At 41.8% G+C, this 18,232-nt stretch overlaps 2 protein-coding genes across 2 annotated transcripts; both read left to right on the forward strand.

The window, feature by feature from the left end:
* The first annotated feature begins 6,702 nt into the window (after window positions 1-6,702).
* ndufa4b (NDUFA4 mitochondrial complex associated b) lies at window positions 6,703-9,281 on the forward strand. Its single transcript, XM_080873636.1, has 4 exons — window positions 6,703-7,001; window positions 8,590-8,678; window positions 8,785-8,845; window positions 9,001-9,281. The coding sequence occupies exons 1-4, from the start codon at window positions 6,951-6,953 to the stop codon at window positions 9,055-9,057; spliced, it is 258 nt and encodes an 85-aa protein (XP_080729762.1). The 5' UTR covers window positions 6,703-6,950; the 3' UTR covers window positions 9,058-9,281.
* Window positions 9,282-10,567: 1,286 nt separating this feature from the next.
* cenpt (centromere protein T) lies at window positions 10,568-16,739 on the forward strand. The gene is made up of 13 exons (XM_080873177.1): window positions 10,568-10,885; window positions 11,049-11,169; window positions 11,244-11,388; window positions 11,464-11,557; window positions 11,649-11,785; window positions 11,910-11,967; window positions 12,109-12,245; window positions 13,261-14,337; window positions 14,424-14,753; window positions 14,833-14,938; window positions 15,186-15,359; window positions 15,465-15,569; window positions 16,268-16,739. Exons 1-13 carry the CDS (start codon window positions 10,800-10,802, stop codon window positions 16,395-16,397), a joined length of 2,700 nt encoding a protein of 899 aa, XP_080729303.1. The 5' UTR covers window positions 10,568-10,799; the 3' UTR covers window positions 16,398-16,739.
* Window positions 16,740-18,232: the final 1,493 nt, after the last annotated feature.

Consider the following 18,232-nt stretch of genomic DNA (forward strand, 5'->3'; position numbering starts at 1 on the left):
ACAGGGTGAAGATGATTGAATGGCCAAGTATTTCTCCTGATCTGAACCCAATCGAACACCTGTGGGGAATTCTGAAGCGGCAAATTGAGCATCACTCTCCATCCAGCATCCAGGCTCTAAAAGAGGTTATTCTTGAAGAATGGAAAAAGATAATGTTGCAATATGTCGCAACTTGTTCATTCCGTGACTTGATGCTGTCCTTGAAAATCATGGTGGTCATACAAAATACTAGATGTAGTAGTTTGTGTTGCGGGGTGTATTCATTTTTGCTTCATCCAATTTTAGTAAAACTGAAGATTTTGTGATCTAAGTTATATTATTAACCTTAATTTCATGTTATGGAGTTAAATAAGTGTTCAATAAAACTCAGTCGTGTGAAAATTTTGGAAATTGTTCTTTTGTTCATTGAGCTACTGATTTAATTTGTGCTTTTTGAAGGGAGTGTACTCATTTATGCTGAGCACTGTATCTGAATGTCTACATGCACCGAGTTGCTGTCATGTAATTTCCTCATTACATATTTGGTTAGTAAACAATTGAACAGGTGTGCCTGAAGAAGTCACTGATAATATACACTTTGTAAACCGATCTTTTCATGAGCTTTGCTCGGCATCTGTCACAGAACTGAAAGTGAAACCATTCTGAGCAGTTTGTGACCTTTTTATTTAAACTTTTTAAGGATGTTTAATGTAACTGTAAATCTAACCTGAACCAGATAACCTCAGACAAACTGTAAACACTTCCAAATCCCATCGCAGCTAGATAAAACAGCATCACGTGCTGATACTGTCATGGTCCTGGGTCGGTGACCCAGCGCTTTAAGTTTATTATTATCATTTTCCAATTTATTATCATGATTATTATTATTATTGTTTGAGTTCTACGTGTTATATTCGGTCTGCCTCTGAGTCTGCGTCTGTATCTGTCTATCTATGGTGTCACCCCGTCTGTTTGTGAATCTGTCTGTTTAGTTCAATGTCTTGTCTGGTTCCATGTGTCTGAGTTTCCTGTTTTATTGTGAAGGTCTGTGTCGTATGTGAGTGTGCTCAGTTTACGTTTCCCCTGTCTCGTCAGCTGTGATTTCTCCCAGGTGTGTTCCCCTCCTGTCTCTCATCCCTTGATTACTGCCATCTGTGTATTTAAGCCCTGTGTTTCTCTGTGTCAGTGTCGCGTCGTACCCTCAACTTGCTGTGTGTTTGTAATGTCCTGTCCTCCAGCACCTCGGTTTAGAGTTTTGTCTTTGTAAGTTTTATTTCGTGAATCATTCCTCCAGCAATAAAGCTGCGTTTTCAGTTTATTCCCATCTCCAAGAGTCCTGCTATTTTGGGTCCACCACTTCTGCTTGCCTGCCACACAGCCAACCATGACAGATACTTCTCTTAGTTAGTCATTTCCTCTCTCGCTCTCGCTCTCTCTCTCTCTCTCTCTCTCTATATATATATATATCTATATATATATATCTATATCTATATATATATATATATATATCTATATCTATATATATCTATATATCTATATATCTATATATATATAGATATCTATATATATATAGATATATAGATATATATATATCTATATATATCTATATATACCACAGCGACCTCCCTGAACAGGGTCCAGTAACCATCACAGTGGCAGATATCCAAGAAAGGGTCTCCAGTATGAAGAGTTGGACAGCACCAGGGCCCGACATGGTTCACGCCTACTGGCTGAAGAAGCTGACTGCACTCCACGAGCGTCTGGCAGCACAAATGAACCAGCTGCTAGTTAACGAGAGACACCCGGAATGGCTAACTGAAGGCCGGACGGTCCTGATCCCCAAGGACCCCAAGAAGGGACCGGTCCCCTCCAACTACCGACCAATAACCTGCCTCAGTACTACATGGAAGCTCCTGTCAGGCATCATATCGGCTAAGATGAACAGGCACATGGGTCAATACATGAGCGGGACACAGAAAGGAATTGGCAAGAATACCAGAGGTGCAAAACACCAGCTACTGGTAGACAGAACAATCAGCCGAGACTGCAAGACCAGACTGACCAACCTGTGCACTGCCTGGATTGATTACAAGAAGGCCTATGACTCAATGCCCCACAGCTGGATACTGGAATGCCTAGAATTGTACAAGATCAATGGGACCCTAAGAGCCTTCATCAGGAACTCAATGGGGATGTGGCGTACAACACTAGAGGCCAACTCCAAGCCCATAGCACAAGTTACCATCAAGTGCGGGATCTACCAAGGAGATGCTCTGTCCCCACTGCTGTTCTGCATAGGCCTGAACCCCCTCAGTGAGATCATTAACAAGACTGGCTACGGATACCGACTATGGAACGGAGCAGTTGTCAGCCACCTCCTGTACATGGATGACATCAAGCTGTATGCCAAGAGTGAACGAGACATCGATTCACTGATCCACACTACCAGGCTATACAGCAATGACATTGGAATGTCGTTCGGACTGGAGAAGTGTAGTCGGATGGTAACAAAGAGAGGGAAGGTAGTCAGAACTGAGGGGATTGAACTACCAGAAGGCAACATTGCAGACATAGAGGACAGTTACAAGTACCTGGGGATCCCGCAGGCAAATGGGAACCATGAAGAGGCCGCTAGAAAGGCTGCAACCACCAAGTACCTGCAGAGGGTCAGGCAAGTCCTGAGGAGTCAGCTGAATGGTAAGAACAAGATCCGGGCCATCAACACATACGCCCTGCCCGTGATCAGGTACCCTGCTGGGGTAATAGGCTGGCCAAAGGAGGAGATAGAAGCCACTGACATAAAGACAAGAAAGCTCCTGACCATGCATGGAGGGTTTCACCCCAAGTCCAGCACCCTGAGGCTGTACGCTAAGCGGAAGGAAGGGGGCCGGGGACTGGTGAGTGTCAGCACCACAGTCCAGGATGAGACAAGGAACATCCAAGAATACATTGGGAAGATGGCCCCAACTGACCGAGTGCTCAGTGAATACCTCAGGCAGCAGAAACCCAAGAAAGAGGAGGGAGACGAGGAACCATCATGGAAGGACAGGCCCCTGCACGGTATGTACCACCGGCAGATAGAGGAGGTGGCTGATATCCAGAAATCCTACCAGTGGCTGGACAAAGCTGGACTGAAAGACAGCACAGAGGCACTAATCATGGCAGCACAAGAACAAGCTCTGAGTACAAGATCCATAGAGGCTGGGGTCTATCACACCAGGCAAGACCCCAGGTGCAGGCTGTGTAAAGATGCCCCAGAGACAATCCAGCACATAACAGCAGGGTGCAAGATGCTAGCAGGCAAGGCATACATGGAACGCCATAACCAAGTGGCCGGCATAGTGTACAGGAACATCTGTGCCGAGTATAACCTAGAAGTCCCGAGGTCAAAATGGGAGATGCCCCCAAGGGTGGTGGAGAATGACCGAGCTAAGATCCTGTGGGACTTCCAGATACAGACGGACAAAATGGTGGTGGCTAACCAACCGGACATAGTGGTGGTAGACAAACAGAAGAAGACGGCCGTAGTGATCGATGTAGCGGTTCCGAATGACAGCAATATCAGGAAGAAGGAACACGAGAAGCTGGAGAAATACCAAGGGCTCAGAGAAGAGCTCGAGAGGATGTGGAGGGTGAAGGTAACGGTGGTCCCCGTGGTAATCGGAGCACTAGGTGCGGTGACTCCCAAGCTAGGCGAGTGGCTCCAGCAGATCCCGGGAATAACATCGGAGATCTCTGTCCAGAAGAGCGCAGTCCTGGGAACAGCTAAGATACTGCGCAGGACCCTCAAGCTCCCAGGCCTCTGGTAGAGGACCCGAGCTTGAAGGATAAACCGCCCGCAGGGGCGTGCTGGGTGTTTTATATATATATATATATATATATATATATATATATATATATATATATATATATATATATATATATATATATATATTAGGGGTGCAACGATATTCGTATCGATATTGAACCGCTCGATACAGTGCTTTCGGTTCGGTACGCATATGTATCGAACAATACAACATTTGTAATTTATTTTATCAACTTTCCTTCTGACGATGCTGTCTGTGTTGAGCGCTCAGTGAATCTGCGTTCGACTACTCCGCCTAGGCTGCACTGTCGAGCGCAGATCCACTGAGCGCTCAACACAGACAGCATAGTCAGAAGGAAGAGCGCAGGGCAAGCTAGCAAGACAGAAGTTAAGCTCTCCTTGCAACATTGACCTCCCCCACTCTCATTCAGATCTGGCGTTTGGAATTATTTTGGTTTTCATGTGACGTATGACCCTGAAGGTAAGCGAGTCATGGACTAAAGTAAAACAGCATGTTGGATGTGCCATGCAATGCTCAATTACTAGTGGGAACTAGTGTGTTAGCGCAGTGTTAAGGTGTTGGCCGTCTAGCCCCATGCACGGGGCGATCGGCGGTAGCTCGTTAACGGAGATTTGCCGTGTTGTGGCGTTAAGGTTATTTCAACGAGATTAACCTGAAAGCACTAGTGGGAACACAACGAATATGACTGCACATTTACGCCGACATCATCCTAGTGCAAAGACAAAAACAACAAGCATGCTACTAACTTTAGCCGAGTCATTTAGCACTAGGAAGGCCCAGGCTTCTACCTTTCTACCTTTAAAACCCGCCACCAGCCAAATGGCTGGTAGGCTTTTAGCTAAGCTTTAGCTTCAGGCAAGTGGAAGCTAAATTGGCTAGTCATTCATATGTAAATTGGGTTGTTACCTGGGAATTCTGGAGGGAGGGGAGTGGGGGTGTGTGGATGAGGGGGTGGGGGAGCTGCTAAAAGCGGTGAGCTTCCTTTTGTTTCATCTTGATGCATTCTCAATCATCCAGGGAAACAAATCTCCAAAAGTCACCAACTTGGAGTGTTTCAGTTTGCCATCTTAGGGAGAAATCAACACACATGGGTGTATGTCCTTTGTTGCTGAGATTTATTGATAAAAACAGTACAAAAAATCAACCATTTGTACACATTTTTACAAATAATTATAAAAAGTGAGTGAGTACATTTCAACATTTTCAGCAATCACTCACAATCCTGGCACTGCCATGGTATCTGTAGTCTGCATTTACCTTGGCTTGGCTTCCTGATCAATTGTCCACTACCAAAAGGAAGCCAAGCCCTGTGATCACACCTTGTTTTGTTGTAAAGGGTGGCAGGGCTTGGCTTCCTTTTGGTAGTGGAGCATTGATCAGTCGTCCATTGTGGCATCAATGTGATCACACCTTGTTTTGTTGTAAAGGGTGGCAGGGCTTGGCTTCCTTTTGGTAGTGGAGCATTGATCAGTCGTCCATTGTGGCATCAATGTGATCACACCTTGTTTTGTTGTAAAGGGTGGCAGGGCTTGGCTTCCTTTTGGTAGTGGACAATTGATCAGGAAGCCAAGCCAAGGTAAATGCAGACTACAGATACCATGGCAGTGCCAGGATTGTGAGTGATTGCTGAAAATGTTGAAATGTACTCACTCACTTTTTATAATTATTTGTAAAAATGTGTACAAATGGTTGATTTTTTGTACTGTTTTTATCAATAAATCTCAGCAACAAAGGACATACACCCATGTGTGTTGATTTCTCCCTAAGATGGCAAACTGAAACACTCCAAGTTGGTGACTTTTGGAGATTTGTTTCCCTGGATGATTGAGAATGCATCAAGATGAAACAAAAGGAAGCTCACCGCTTTTAGCAGCTCCCCCACCCCCTCATCCACACACCCCCACTCCCCTCCCTCCAGAATTCCCAGGTAACAACCCAATTTACATATGAATGACTAGCCAATTTAGCTTCCACTTGCCTGAAGCTAAAGCTTAGCTAAAAGCCTACCAGCCATTTGGCTGCTCTCCGGGTTTTAAAGGTAGAAAAGCCAAATGGCTGGGCTCTGGGCCTTCCTAGTGTTAGACAGCTGTTAGCACATGATTCTCCTTATGCTGCTGAGAATATAGCCCAGAAGAAGCGGATAGTATAGCTTTTATTTTGGAAAGAGACATTTCTCTGTAATAAACTCTGTTTTCCAAAGATGAGTGATTCCTCAATCAGATACAGGGCCTGCAATATCGCTAGCCCGACGTCCTGGAGCTAGCGATTTTTTCAGTCGGGCTACCAAAATCTGTCTCTTCCCTGCCCGTCGGGCTATTGTAGTATATATATATATATATATATATATATATATATATATATATATATATATATATATATATATATATATATATATATATATATATATATATATATATATATATATATATATATATATATATATATATATATATGTGTATATATATATATATGTATATATATATGTATATATATGTATATATATATATATATATATATATATATATATATGTGTATATATATATATATGTATATATATATGTATATATATGTATATATATGTATATATATATATATATATGTATATATATGTATATATATATATATATATATATATATATGTATATATATATATATGTATATATATATATATGTATATATGTATATATATATATATGTATATATATATATATATTCGCGCGTGCTGGTTTGAGCCTATAGATTGGTCTGAACGGTCCAACTTTAGCTGCTCAAAATAAATAAAAATGGAAGTGGAGGGTTTAAAATCCACTTGAGCAAACCCCCCGTAGCGCTCAGAGATATGAGCCCAGGTAGGGGGTTCGCACAGCTGCTGTCGTTGCATTGTGGGATTGGCTGACAGTAGCGCGTGGAGGTGGGGTGCAGTTCAATTGTACGCCTCTGCCAGTTTAGCTCACTGCGATAGTACGCTGGCAAGTAGTGCATCGAGGTGAATGTCGCGAGTTCGAGGCCTCGCCTTCCCACAACAAAGTTCAATTGTACGTTCAGGCCTGCAGGAAACTGCAGGAGATCCTCCGGAGAGGCGCGCCTTCAGCCCGCAGATATTCACGTTAACGGAGCCGGTCAGCGGGAGGACTGTCCACCATGTCTTCATTCTTTGGGGTCGTCGCCAAGCAGATTAAGAGCCACCCAGCTGTAAGTCTCAGCCACTCGTTTTATTTTTACGGTCGTTATTACCAGCCTGTAACCAAGGAGACGGTGACATTGAAACGTGCCTATCAGAAGCTTGAAGCTGCGCGCGCTCCCGTTTCCCCCCCCAAGATCTCTCCTTAATTACCTGATGTGGGATCAGCTGTAAAGGCTCAGGAAAACAGTTTTTGTGACTTATCCACACACTGACACCCTAAAGTACGCATTCGTAGAGTATTTTACTATTTATAAAAGCAAAAATAATTTCATATACAGCTCTGAGTGCGGAAATCTCAAATTCCTCGACAGACTCACAGGTTTCGGTTAGAAACATTGGTAGAACATTTTCACGTCACTACATTCTTATTGTTTTAATCACTGTATTCGTGTAATCCCGTGAAAGCTTTTCTTGGGTTTTTCACCCGCAACCTCCTGACAGAGTTCGTTTTTGCGCTCTGGCATCCGCAGAATCAGACAACCGCATCACCTGCTCCTACTGAGCGTGATACACTGATACTGTTGTTACTGAAATGTTATAATGATGATAATCTAAAGGTTCAAATCTGTGTGTGCGCGCGCGCGGGGGGGGGGGGGGGGGTCGCTTGTTTCACGCCACCGTGCGTCTGTAGCCATGCGAAAGGGTTTGTGGTGGCAGCACGTATAGCGGTGGAGTAGTTTCCATATTAGCTTGAGTGAAGGCCAGATAAATGCATGTGAGGGTTTATTTCTCCAAGGACGACGGTGTGAAAGGGTTTGGTTTGTGGCAGCCTCCATATTAATAGACCTCTGGATGGAAATGCTTTGTCCCCCTCCTGCTCTGTGACTGAGCAGCCTGTTGCTCCCTGCTGGTGAAAACTCTTCATTGTTTAAACAATCCTCTTATGTCATGAGATAACAATACCAACATGGAAATTCTGTGCATTTTATACATCATAGACTGTTACTATAAAAGTAGCACTGCCTTAGCAAGGCTTTTTGAGGACAACTGCACATTTTTACCCACAGCAGCAAGGTGAGAAAGTGGCCCTGGTTGTATTAATAGCTGTTAGACACATGCAACTGGCCACGGGGTCAAAGTGTGGTGATATAAGCAGGGACAACAACTATTTGCCCTTATCTTAAAACTTAATAAGACACATTATGTCTTGGCAATGCACAGTAGGAAAAACTGGACTCCTACACATGGTTTGTAACAGATGAAATGCTGAATAAGATCCAAAAGGACGCAGATAACAAAGATCTATCAACGTTTTATAGATCAAACATAGAAACATACTCTTTAAGGCTCCACACTGGAAATCCTGCAAGATCTGCAGCTGCAGAGGAAAGCAGAGTCCGTCTTGTCTGTTCCCATCTTTTATGTCTGCAGTTTTAGTTTCTGACATCTGGTAACCTAATCTAGGACTACCACTTCCAGTCAGAGAGCAACAGATTTACACAGATTTATAGCAACTTCTCCTCCTCCATCCTAAACTCAAGAAGGAAAATGTGCCCAACATTTTTAAAACTCTGTATATTGTTCTCTTCTGGTTTTGCTCCACTGGCATTGATAAAGCAATAGCTTTATTGACTAATTGATGCCCTTTCTCCAAAGCTGATCCCCCTGTTCATCTTCATAAGTGGAGGGGCAACCATGAGTGTGTTGGCCCTGACCAGGGCGGCTCTGAAAAACCCAGACGTGTCGTAAGTATCTGAGACGATTTAAACTTATAGAAAAGCGGGCGTTTTCACTTTCCTCGGTTACTCGGGGATGTGTTGTTTCGATCACGGCTTTTCCTCTTGTCTTCAGATGGGATCACAAGAACAACCCTGAACCCTGGAACCAAATGAAGCCCAATCAGCAGTACAAAGTACGAGCCGTTTTTCTTAATCCTTTACGTCAAGTTATAGAGCAGGCATGTTTCTACAAAGGACAGGCCATAATTTTCTGTTATCTTGCGTCAAAGTCCATATCTCAGCAGTCATATGATAATGCATATTTGTTTTTATGTGTGTGTGTGTCCAGCTTCTTGCAGTAAACATGGATTACTCCAAACTGAAGGAGGACAGGCCAGACTTCTAAGCCATCCGTACGAGGAGCCTTTGCACTATTTTTAAAAAAAAATCAAACAACCTATGACAGCAAATGAAAGTTTATTTCCAGTGTGCTGGGCAAAGGGATCATTCACCTATAAATGACTATGAATAAAACAGACAACCACCTGTTTTACTGATTGTTGAATATAATTATCAGTTTGCTGCCATAAATTATTAAAGACTATTTAAATCTTTAACGCCTCCCTTGCATGCTTATTACAGGCAAGAGCTGAGGGGAAAGATTACAACACATCAGAAAATGTGAGAAACAAGAATGTGCTCTTTTAGTGGTTTACAAAGAAACTATATTAGAATTTGAGACAATGAGAACAAGTGCCACCTGATGTTTGTTTATATTATTTAAATAGCCTTATATTTAATGCATATATCTCAAATTCTAAATGGTTTAACCATCATCTGCACCTGGTCTTAGATTTGAACCTAAAAGAAGAAATTCTTATTCTATTGACACAGATTTTACATTTTAATGTCTAAAGTAAGTTTGAATTTTTAAAATCCAGTGTTGAGCCATCCCTTGTTTGTGTGTGTTGTTTTTGTTTTGTTTGTTGCTTTTTTTATATTTTGCTTCCAACTAGTCAGACTTCCTTGTAATTTTTAATGTGTTCTAGAGCAATTCTTGAAAAGCTCAAAGCTTTTGCCCCAATTTCCTTAACTAAATCTATGAAAAATGCCAAGGATAACAGAGTCTGAGAGACATAAAATTGTATTTTTGCACCAACATAGTGATTCCCAAAGAGCTATTAGTTGAAATCTTGGCATGGTGTGCAGGTAGGATGTTCTTCAGGAATGGAAATGGGGAGAAAAGCCTGAGGTATGCCAAATGAATCCAAATTTGAAATTGGTGGTGGTAGTGGTGTCCAATCTTATGATAAAGGGTAGGATAAGTTTCTCAAAATGAAACATTTTTATAATTTTCACCCCTTGTGGTAACTAACATGTTGTTTTGCAGGGAATTATGATATTATAAATTCTCTTGAGAACTGTGTTGCTCTCACGTTTATTTTCCAGTTTATCGCACTGCACTCCACTGGTCAAAATTTAGTGCACACCTGACAGAAATTCAAAACACCTCACTTGCCTTAGATTATTATCTCAAAATGTCGAGTCATTAGCTCAAATTTTCGACTTCATTTTCAGAAATTTCAAGTTATTTTCTATGTTTTGTTTTGAGATATTTTCACAAAAGTTTGCATTAAGATGATAATAATAATAATAATAATAATAATAATGGATAATCACCCACAATTTTGAAGTATGGATGACAACTAAACTAAACTAAAATACAATAAAATAAAATTTCAGTATTGAAAAAAATTCCATAGCTCTGATTTTGTAAATTATTCATTTATATTATTGCTTTTTCTGAAAACAATATTAAAATTTCATTTTTAATTTTATTTATTTATTTCATTGCGATCTCGAGGTTCAAAGCCAAATCTCTCTTCTCGCGAGATTTCACTTAAAAATAACGCGGGACCGTATGAGAATTGAGTCCGTTGAAACAGAAAACACAAGGCAAGGATCAGAGCACAAATGATGTTCGGGTGAAAGCTGAGATAAACGACACTAATTTCAGCTCAGCACCGCTTGTTTGGACAGCGTCGTTGTGGAAAAAGTCATTTGTTTGACATTTTTGACGTTTAACTGCCCGCAATTGTCTGCTAGCTGAGTTCAGCTAACCAGCTGACTTTGCTCCTCGGTGGCTAAATGGATCCCACGGAGGATTTGTCCGCTCGGGTCCTGCTGAAACATATTCTCACCACCGAGCCACCCAGGACCCCTGTCACACGCAGGTACGGTTCATTTTCTGGGAGAGAACCACGAAAGTCTTATTCACTGGCGTTTTCAGCATTAATGCTAGCTAAGCTATCGCTAACGACAAACTTGTGGTTGTCGCACGTTAGTCTCAGCGGCTTTGTATTCAGTATTATTAATCGTAAGATGACTTGTCTCCAGTAATTCACAGGAGCCGAGTAGCAGCGGGACCCGGCGGAGTAGCAGGCTCAGCAAGAAAGATGCTGGTCCCCAAACCCCGCAGGAGATCCTTAGGCGGAGCATGAGACATAAGCTCCATGAGGTAAAATAGAGGTGAGCAGCGTAGTTGTTATTCGTGGGCATGTTAAACTTATTAACTTTGTCCCTTTTTTCTAGAGCATAACCAGAAAATCCCTCCCCGCCACTAAAAGGAGGACTGCCTCAGTTGTGTTAAAAAAGGCAAACATGCCTGCCACATCTTCAGTACTGATTAATGACGGAGACACTCCCAGACACATACTCATAAACATCCTGCGGACAGGTGCGTGAACTAGCCTTCTTTTAATTCCTGGTTGGTTTCGGTTGGTTTTGCTTTTGCTTATGTTTTGGTTTTCAGAGCCGGTGAAATCCCCCGTGGTTCATGAGACAGAAACATCTGAAGAGCCGGAGCCACCTTCAGCCAATTCGACCATCTCCAAAACGCATCACAGGTGAGCTGTGGGTTACAGGGTGATTGATGGTATTACTGAATTAGTCCTGGTTGTGATGGAAAATAAACTTTTGAGCTGAATTGACTTTCAGTATGGAGCTGTCAGGGCTGGACCTGCCTGATGTAACAGTTGGCCCAGCAGCCAGCACTGCAAAGGGACTGAGCCGAAAGAGACCGCGCAGGAGTTTTAACACAACGGCTTTTGAAAAACGACTTAAAGATGGAGATGGTAAGATTGAAACGAGCATTGAGGAGGTACACAGATTAAAAATGAGGTTGTGGGTTTTTTTTTTTTTTGTGCTTCTGCAGCAATGTGAACACTTACTGTGTATGCTGGATGTTTGTGCTTCCAGAAGCTGAAGAGGAAACTGAACTATCAATAGATGACAATTCATCACTGTCTGTGTTGAGGTAAAGTGTACAAAGAATGCAAAATATTAATTCTAATCAGGGATCAAACCCATGACTAGGTTTAGAATTAATGATCAGCGTGTGAATGCACACCATGTTTGTTTTTTATGTTTTTTAGTTTATGTCCAATCTGTTTTTCAGCTCTGCTTCCTTGAATTTAAAAACTCCGTTTGTTGACGCTAAGACTGAGAAAAGAGGTCTGCAGAGAAAAGTTTCAAATCGTCGGAAAATCTCAGAGGAAGAATTTGGTGCTGCTGTAGATAAACGACGGATGGGAGGTGAACACTGCGCTCAAAATACTTTATTACATTCTTCTAATGGGACACAGGTTTTTCAAAGATTTCTTTCTGAGGCACAGCAGCCATACAACCATATGGTGTAAAACACAGAAACTTAACCAGAAATGTAATATAATCTCACACACTGTTGTTACCAACTGGTTAATTTGATAATTGATTCATTCATTGCTAAATAATCTCACTATCAGGATTTTTCACCTTGAGAACTGTCACTGTATTTTGACCTGCTATTGAGTCACTTTAAATATCACCTTCTTTCGGTTTCTCACTTTAGGGGTCACCACAGTGAATTTGTCAGTGATTTGCATCCATCTTTATCCTCAATCCCTTTATCCCTCCTCTGCACATGTCCAAACCCCCTCAGCTTTGCCTCTGTAACTTTGAGTCCAGACTTTGACTAAACCTGAGTTATACTCATTTCTAATCTTGTCCTTCAGACTTCTTAACATCTTCGGCCCCAGCTTGGCCTCTGGTCCTTTATTCAGACATTTTGGTCTTCTGCCACAAACCACCCCTGACGCGTATCTCCACCGTCTTCTTCACCTCTCATACATTTTGTAGATGAGTGCATGTGAAAATGTTTCAGTAAGTAAAGCTGTTACCAGACTGCAAAGAAACAGCTGCTTGGGACCATGTCTCAAAAAGAATCGTGCTGAAGGGAGGTTTAAAAAAAAAAGTGGAACTAGATTGGATTGTAATTTTGTTTAATGCCAGTTTTTATCACAAGATTGTGTAACAAGGCCATGTAACCTTTGGTTAAGTTGCCGGCACACATACAACAACTATTCAACCTACCTACAAGTAAGGTGCTGCCCCCTGCTGGTGAAAGTTTTAGTTAAATTCTGCAGAGGTTCAGTGCAAACCTACGACTGAGTATAAATTTAACACTTCAGCCCAGTGATGTGAGAACAGAAGTACAGCATGAAAAGAATTGTAGGTTATTTGCACCTGCTCTTTACCTCCACCTTACATTTTCCTCCTCCCTGTCATCCAGGTATGAGCAGCTTTGGACCTGTGGAGCAGGGGCTTGGTGAATCTACTCACTCTGAGGGCTTCACCTTAGGTCTAAGCAAACTCAGCGAACCAGATATCACAGCCGATATCGTGAACTGTAACACGGCTCTCTACGCCCAGGCTGATGCCATGACCTCCAACTTTTCTATCATTGCTACTCAGGACAAACCTACAGTCGTGGCGTCTCAGCTGCAGAAGGACATGAGGGAGATGGAGCCAGAGGAGCAAATGGAAGTGGAGCAGAGCAAGCTGGAAACTGACCAACTGTGTGTGTTTCCAACTGAAGATGAATCTGAAAAGAAGGAAGCAAGGAGAACAGTTTACAGTAAACCTGAAGATGTCTTGGCAAAATCTGACGGAGATGAAGATGTAGTTCAATCTCGGACCGGTGTAAGCGAGGATGCAGCTCAGTTTGAAGACGTTGAGGAAAGAGCAGAAGTTGCTCTCAATTCCGAGCTTGAACAGGGTGTTGAAGCAGGGTCACAGGCTGAAGAGGAAGCTGAAGCAGATTCTAAAACTGAAGAGGAGGAGGAGGAAGATGAGGAAGATGTAGTTGACTCTAACACTGATGGAGGTACAGCCGACTCGCAGATCGAAAAGGGTGATGACGCAGGTTCTCAGTCTGAAGACGAGAATGTGGCTGAGGATCAGACTGAAGAAGAGGAAGAAGACAAGAGAGGCGTAGAAGAATCTCAAACTGGTTCCCAGTCCGAAGAGGGAGCTGAAGCATCTACTCAGTCTGAGGAAGAGGACGTTGTACTAGACTCTCAAACCGAAAAGGATGAAGAGGATGGTGGCACTGAATATCACACTGATGAAGTTGTAGCAGCCCTGCCTGAAGAGGATGTTAGTGGTCAATCTGAGAGAAATGAGCACGTGACCAAGTCTGAGAACGAAAATGACTTTGAGATCTTCAGCGGTGAAAATGAAGAGGAGGCATCAGCTCAGCTGAAACATGACTCAGAACACATCAGCCGGAGGGCTTATCGCTCTGAGGGCGGTCTCATTGTGCCGGTTACAGAGGCAGCAGAGGATTTCCCTAATGCTACGTTTGCAGGTTAAAAAAAAATCAATTAATCAATCATTTAGCATTTAAAAATCTGTATGATTGAGATTAAATATTGTTTGTGGTTTTGTTTGTAGGATGGCCTGATGCCAAATTCAAAGGACATGGCACTCTGGATTTGCGCACCAGCTTTGAGATGGGAAGCCATGAGAGTGGTCAGACTCACACCGGAGACCCTGATGTGGCCGAATCCTCAACCCAAGGACAGGCAGAGGCCACTGGGACAACGAATGAGCCTGAGGCTGACAAAGAGAACTCATTTCCTCTGTCAGAGGGAACGTATGACATTGAAGATGGTAGGAGTGAAACTGTGCCTGATGAAGCTCCAGCTGAGGATGCTGCTGAACCAGAAGAAGAAATGGAAGAAGAAGAAGAAGAAGAAGATTATGATGATGAAGAGGATGAAGGTTATTTTCTCTTTTAACATGCACTGGTAAAATATCTATTTAAGCATTCAGAATGACTAAGAAATCTGTTTTCTGATAGCTTCAGACTTCCCCTGCAAGACTCCAGCGTTTGTCAGACAGAAAATTAATTTTAATCGTCCTGATCCTTTAGCATCACCTTCTGTTCTAAAGAACAATCAGGCCAGGTAAGCTGCATGTCCTATTACACTTAAGTGTGTGTGTTTGTGTGTCCTGTGGGTTTCAGTCAGGACTGTTTTTAGGGAGAAAGAAGTACCTACTCAGCTGGGGATATGGACCTTTCAGCTGACACAGTGCTCTTTTAACTCCCTAAAAGCTTCTCTACTTTAAATAGAAAAACTGCTATTGTAGCACAGGTACAGAATCAAGTTTTTATTCGGCAATTCACTGACACTCTCTTCTGATCTCCACCAGTACCAGCGGTACAAGAGAACCTTTACCTGCAGCTAAACCTAAGCAGAGGAGAGTGAGGAAGACGAGGATCTCTAAAAAGGAAACTATCCTTCCTAAGAGCTACCTTATGGGCGTCTTTAAGCAATTTGCCAAAACAAAAGTCTCTGCAGACGTCCACCCTGTCCTAAATGAAATGTAAGTAACACACTGTGTTTCGCCATTAATCACATGCAGTGTCTCTTTGTCTTTGTTAGAACTGTGTGTTGCTTTAATATAACAGATTTGTTGTAATTTTAACAGAATGGATAAATTCTTTGACCGGCTAGCTGAGGACCTGGAGACGTATGCTGCCCATGCAAAGAGAAAAACCATAGAGGTCGAGGACGTTGAACTTCTGCTGAAAAGGTATGAGGGCAGAATTCAAGACTTTTTGCAATCAGATGTTTTTAATGTCATAAAGCCCCTTTGTTTAATTAAGGAGGAAAAAGCAAAACTTAAATACCACTTAAAAATGTAGCGAACTACATTATACACAAAACTGCATTATGTATTCTTAGGAGGGTTTGAGGAGGCTCAGTACAACACTGCTATATAACTTTATGGAGCAAACATGTACAGATTTATTTAAATACCTTGTTCTGCATATCTCAGTGTACATGTCAACTAGCTAGCTGTTTAGTTTGTCTGGTGTGTGTTATCAATAAATGAATAAAATGAACCAAAAAACAAAGCAAATCAAGAAACCTATACTGAGTGTAGGCCTGTCTTTCCTGTCCACTCTCCACTATCTAATAAAGGCAAAAGGCCCCAAAATAATATGTATTTTAAGCCAGAAGTGCCCGCCTGTACAGGTAAGGCACTGACTCTACAGTAAGGGGGAGGAAAAAACCCACTCTGCAACGCTTGGATTATTCTGACCTCTAGATGGCAATGTTGAGCTCTTTGTAGTTTGAAGGCTATATCTGACTGTAATAAGAGCATAAGCCTGTAGAATATCTTAAATGCTGCCTATAGGTAGCACACCTCATTCATGATCTATTTTCTGACATTTCACATAAATTTTCTAACATGGAACTTAACCAGTATGTGTTTGTAACTTGCAGGCAGGGTTATGTGAATGACAAGGTGCCAGTGGAAGTGCTTATTGAAAAATATCTTCGCATGGACCAGCGAAGGCTTCTAATCCCCATCGCAACCAGTGGAAATGTTGTTATCCCTGCAAAGCGGAGGTGAATCTTTCATCTCCTGGACTGCTACTTGTTTTTCTGTACACTGCGTTCAAACAATGCCTTTATTCATTGGAGCATAAAAGCTTCTGTAAATGTGTAAATTATATGCATGTATCTTTATTTTACTGCGAGTCTCTGGACAACTGTACTTTGTTGCTGTTAGGTATGTTTTCATGGGTGCAAATATGCGTGCCAACTGTATTCTCTACAATATGAAACAAAGCAGTGTCTAAACTTATAATAATAATAAAGGAAGCTGAAATTAAGTTTCACATATCTGTGCTTCACACATGTATTATTAAGGAAATACTCAGACAGAAATATCTTATGTTTGTGGATCGTGAGGGGCATTTGAATTATTTGTTTTTCCTTGATAAATTAGGATTTCAGCCCATCATGCTGTGCTTTGTGCTGCTTATTAAGAAAGTTATGCAGATATACACTGCTTTTATAAGGCTCAGAAAGACTAGATGGCCTAAAAATTGTGTTTTTATGAGAGTACTTGAAAAATGGAGAGAATGTGAGGACAGCACCGCCTGGTCCAGAGTGATTCAGCCTTGCTCACTAAATGAGGCAATCGATATATTTCATCACAAATGACTGGTTTAAAAAGGAGGACATAATAAGCAAGAAACATGCTGTAGTGGTAGACTTCCTCTGCTGCTAATAATGTTTTCCATAAAAGCTTAAGCTTTTGTTATATATACACACTCAAACAGGCGCTAATAACATGTGATGCTTCTTAATTCATTTTTACATTGAACAGCTGATGTCTATTTATCTCTGCTTGAGATTACAGGGCTATTTACTATTCTTTTTAAAATGGGCTCAATTAGTTTTGTTTGGATACATTATGTACATGTGAATGTCATGGTGATTTGGGGCTTTTAATGGGTTTTTTAAACTTGTTTTTCCAGGGTGGAATGATTGTACAGCATACATGTTTAAAGACTAAGTGGATACAAGTGGGCAGCATGGTCGTATGGGGTTTAGCACTGTTGCTTCACAGCAAGAAGGTCCTGGGTTTGAATCCATCATCTGGTCGGGGGGGTTTTTCTGTGTGGAGTCTGCATGTTCTCGCTTGCTCCCACAGTCCAAAGACATGCAGTTACTGGAGTTATTTTAACTGGTGATTCAAAATTTCCCATGGTTATTGGTCTTTCTTGCAACACATTGGTGACCATTGGAAATATATATACTCTCCCACTAATATTTGGTTAAATGCCCCTTAGCAGGTTGTGTCTCAACCATAACCAAAGGGTTATGGTTGAGACACAACTTGCTTGTGTCACAGATGCCTGTGTCACAATTCTAGCTGGATATTTAATCACTCTTTTTGGAGGAATTGATGGAATTCTCAATAGGGTTGACATTGGAGTTTTGAGACAGCCATTCTAGAAGCTTAGTGTTAGCCTGCTTTATTGATTCCAAAATCAACGTAACATGTGTTTGGGATCATTTCCCTATTGAAACACTCAGTTGTGTCTATGTTTCAAACATCTAACTGTTGATTTAAGGTGTGCAATGTACCAGCACCACTGGGAGCAGTCCCAGAGCATGATGCTACCACCAGCATGCTTGACAGCTGATACAGTGTTCTTAGGTTTGAAAGCCCAACCTTTACTTCTTGAAACATCCCTCTGTTGTTGTGGCCAAATAGCTCATCTTTTTCTCATTTGACCATAATACTCTTCCCTAGAATGTATTTGGCTTGTCCATATAGCAAATCTAATTCTAAATTGAGCTTGAAGGTGTCAGATTTGGAATAGATGTGCATTCTTGGCCAGAGCTGTTGTTCTTGAACATCCTAACCAATTTTCTCTCTTATCCGAGGGTCTT

Source organism: Rhamphochromis sp. 'chilingali' (assembly GCF_963969265.1).
Source record: "Rhamphochromis sp. 'chilingali' genome assembly, chromosome: 22".
Classification (NCBI taxonomy): Eukaryota; Metazoa; Chordata; class Actinopteri; order Cichliformes; family Cichlidae; genus Rhamphochromis; species Rhamphochromis sp. 'chilingali'.

What these genes read in the sequence shown, in the direction of transcription:
- ndufa4b (XM_080873636.1), top strand. Translation starts at nt 6,951, where the DNA reads ATGTCTTCATTCTTTGGGGTCGTCGCCAAGCAGATTAAGAGCCACCCA. An exon ending in AGATTAAGAGCCACCCAGCT is followed by an intron (nt 7,002 to 8,589) that starts GTAAGTCTCAGC and finishes CTTTCTCCAAAG; the next exon opens with CTGATCCCCCTGTTCATCTT. An exon ending in CTGAAAAACCCAGACGTGTC is followed by an intron (nt 8,679 to 8,784) that starts GTAAGTATCTGA and finishes TCTTGTCTTCAG; the next exon opens with ATGGGATCACAAGAACAACC.
- cenpt (XM_080873177.1), top strand. Translation starts at nt 10,800, where the DNA reads ATGGATCCCACGGAGGATTTGTCCGCTCGGGTCCTGCTGAAACATATT. An exon ending in AGGACCCCTGTCACACGCAG is followed by an intron (nt 10,886 to 11,048) that starts GTACGGTTCATT and finishes ACTTGTCTCCAG; the next exon opens with TAATTCACAGGAGCCGAGTA. An exon ending in ATCTCCAAAACGCATCACAG is followed by an intron (nt 11,558 to 11,648) that starts GTGAGCTGTGGG and finishes ATTGACTTTCAG; the next exon opens with TATGGAGCTGTCAGGGCTGG.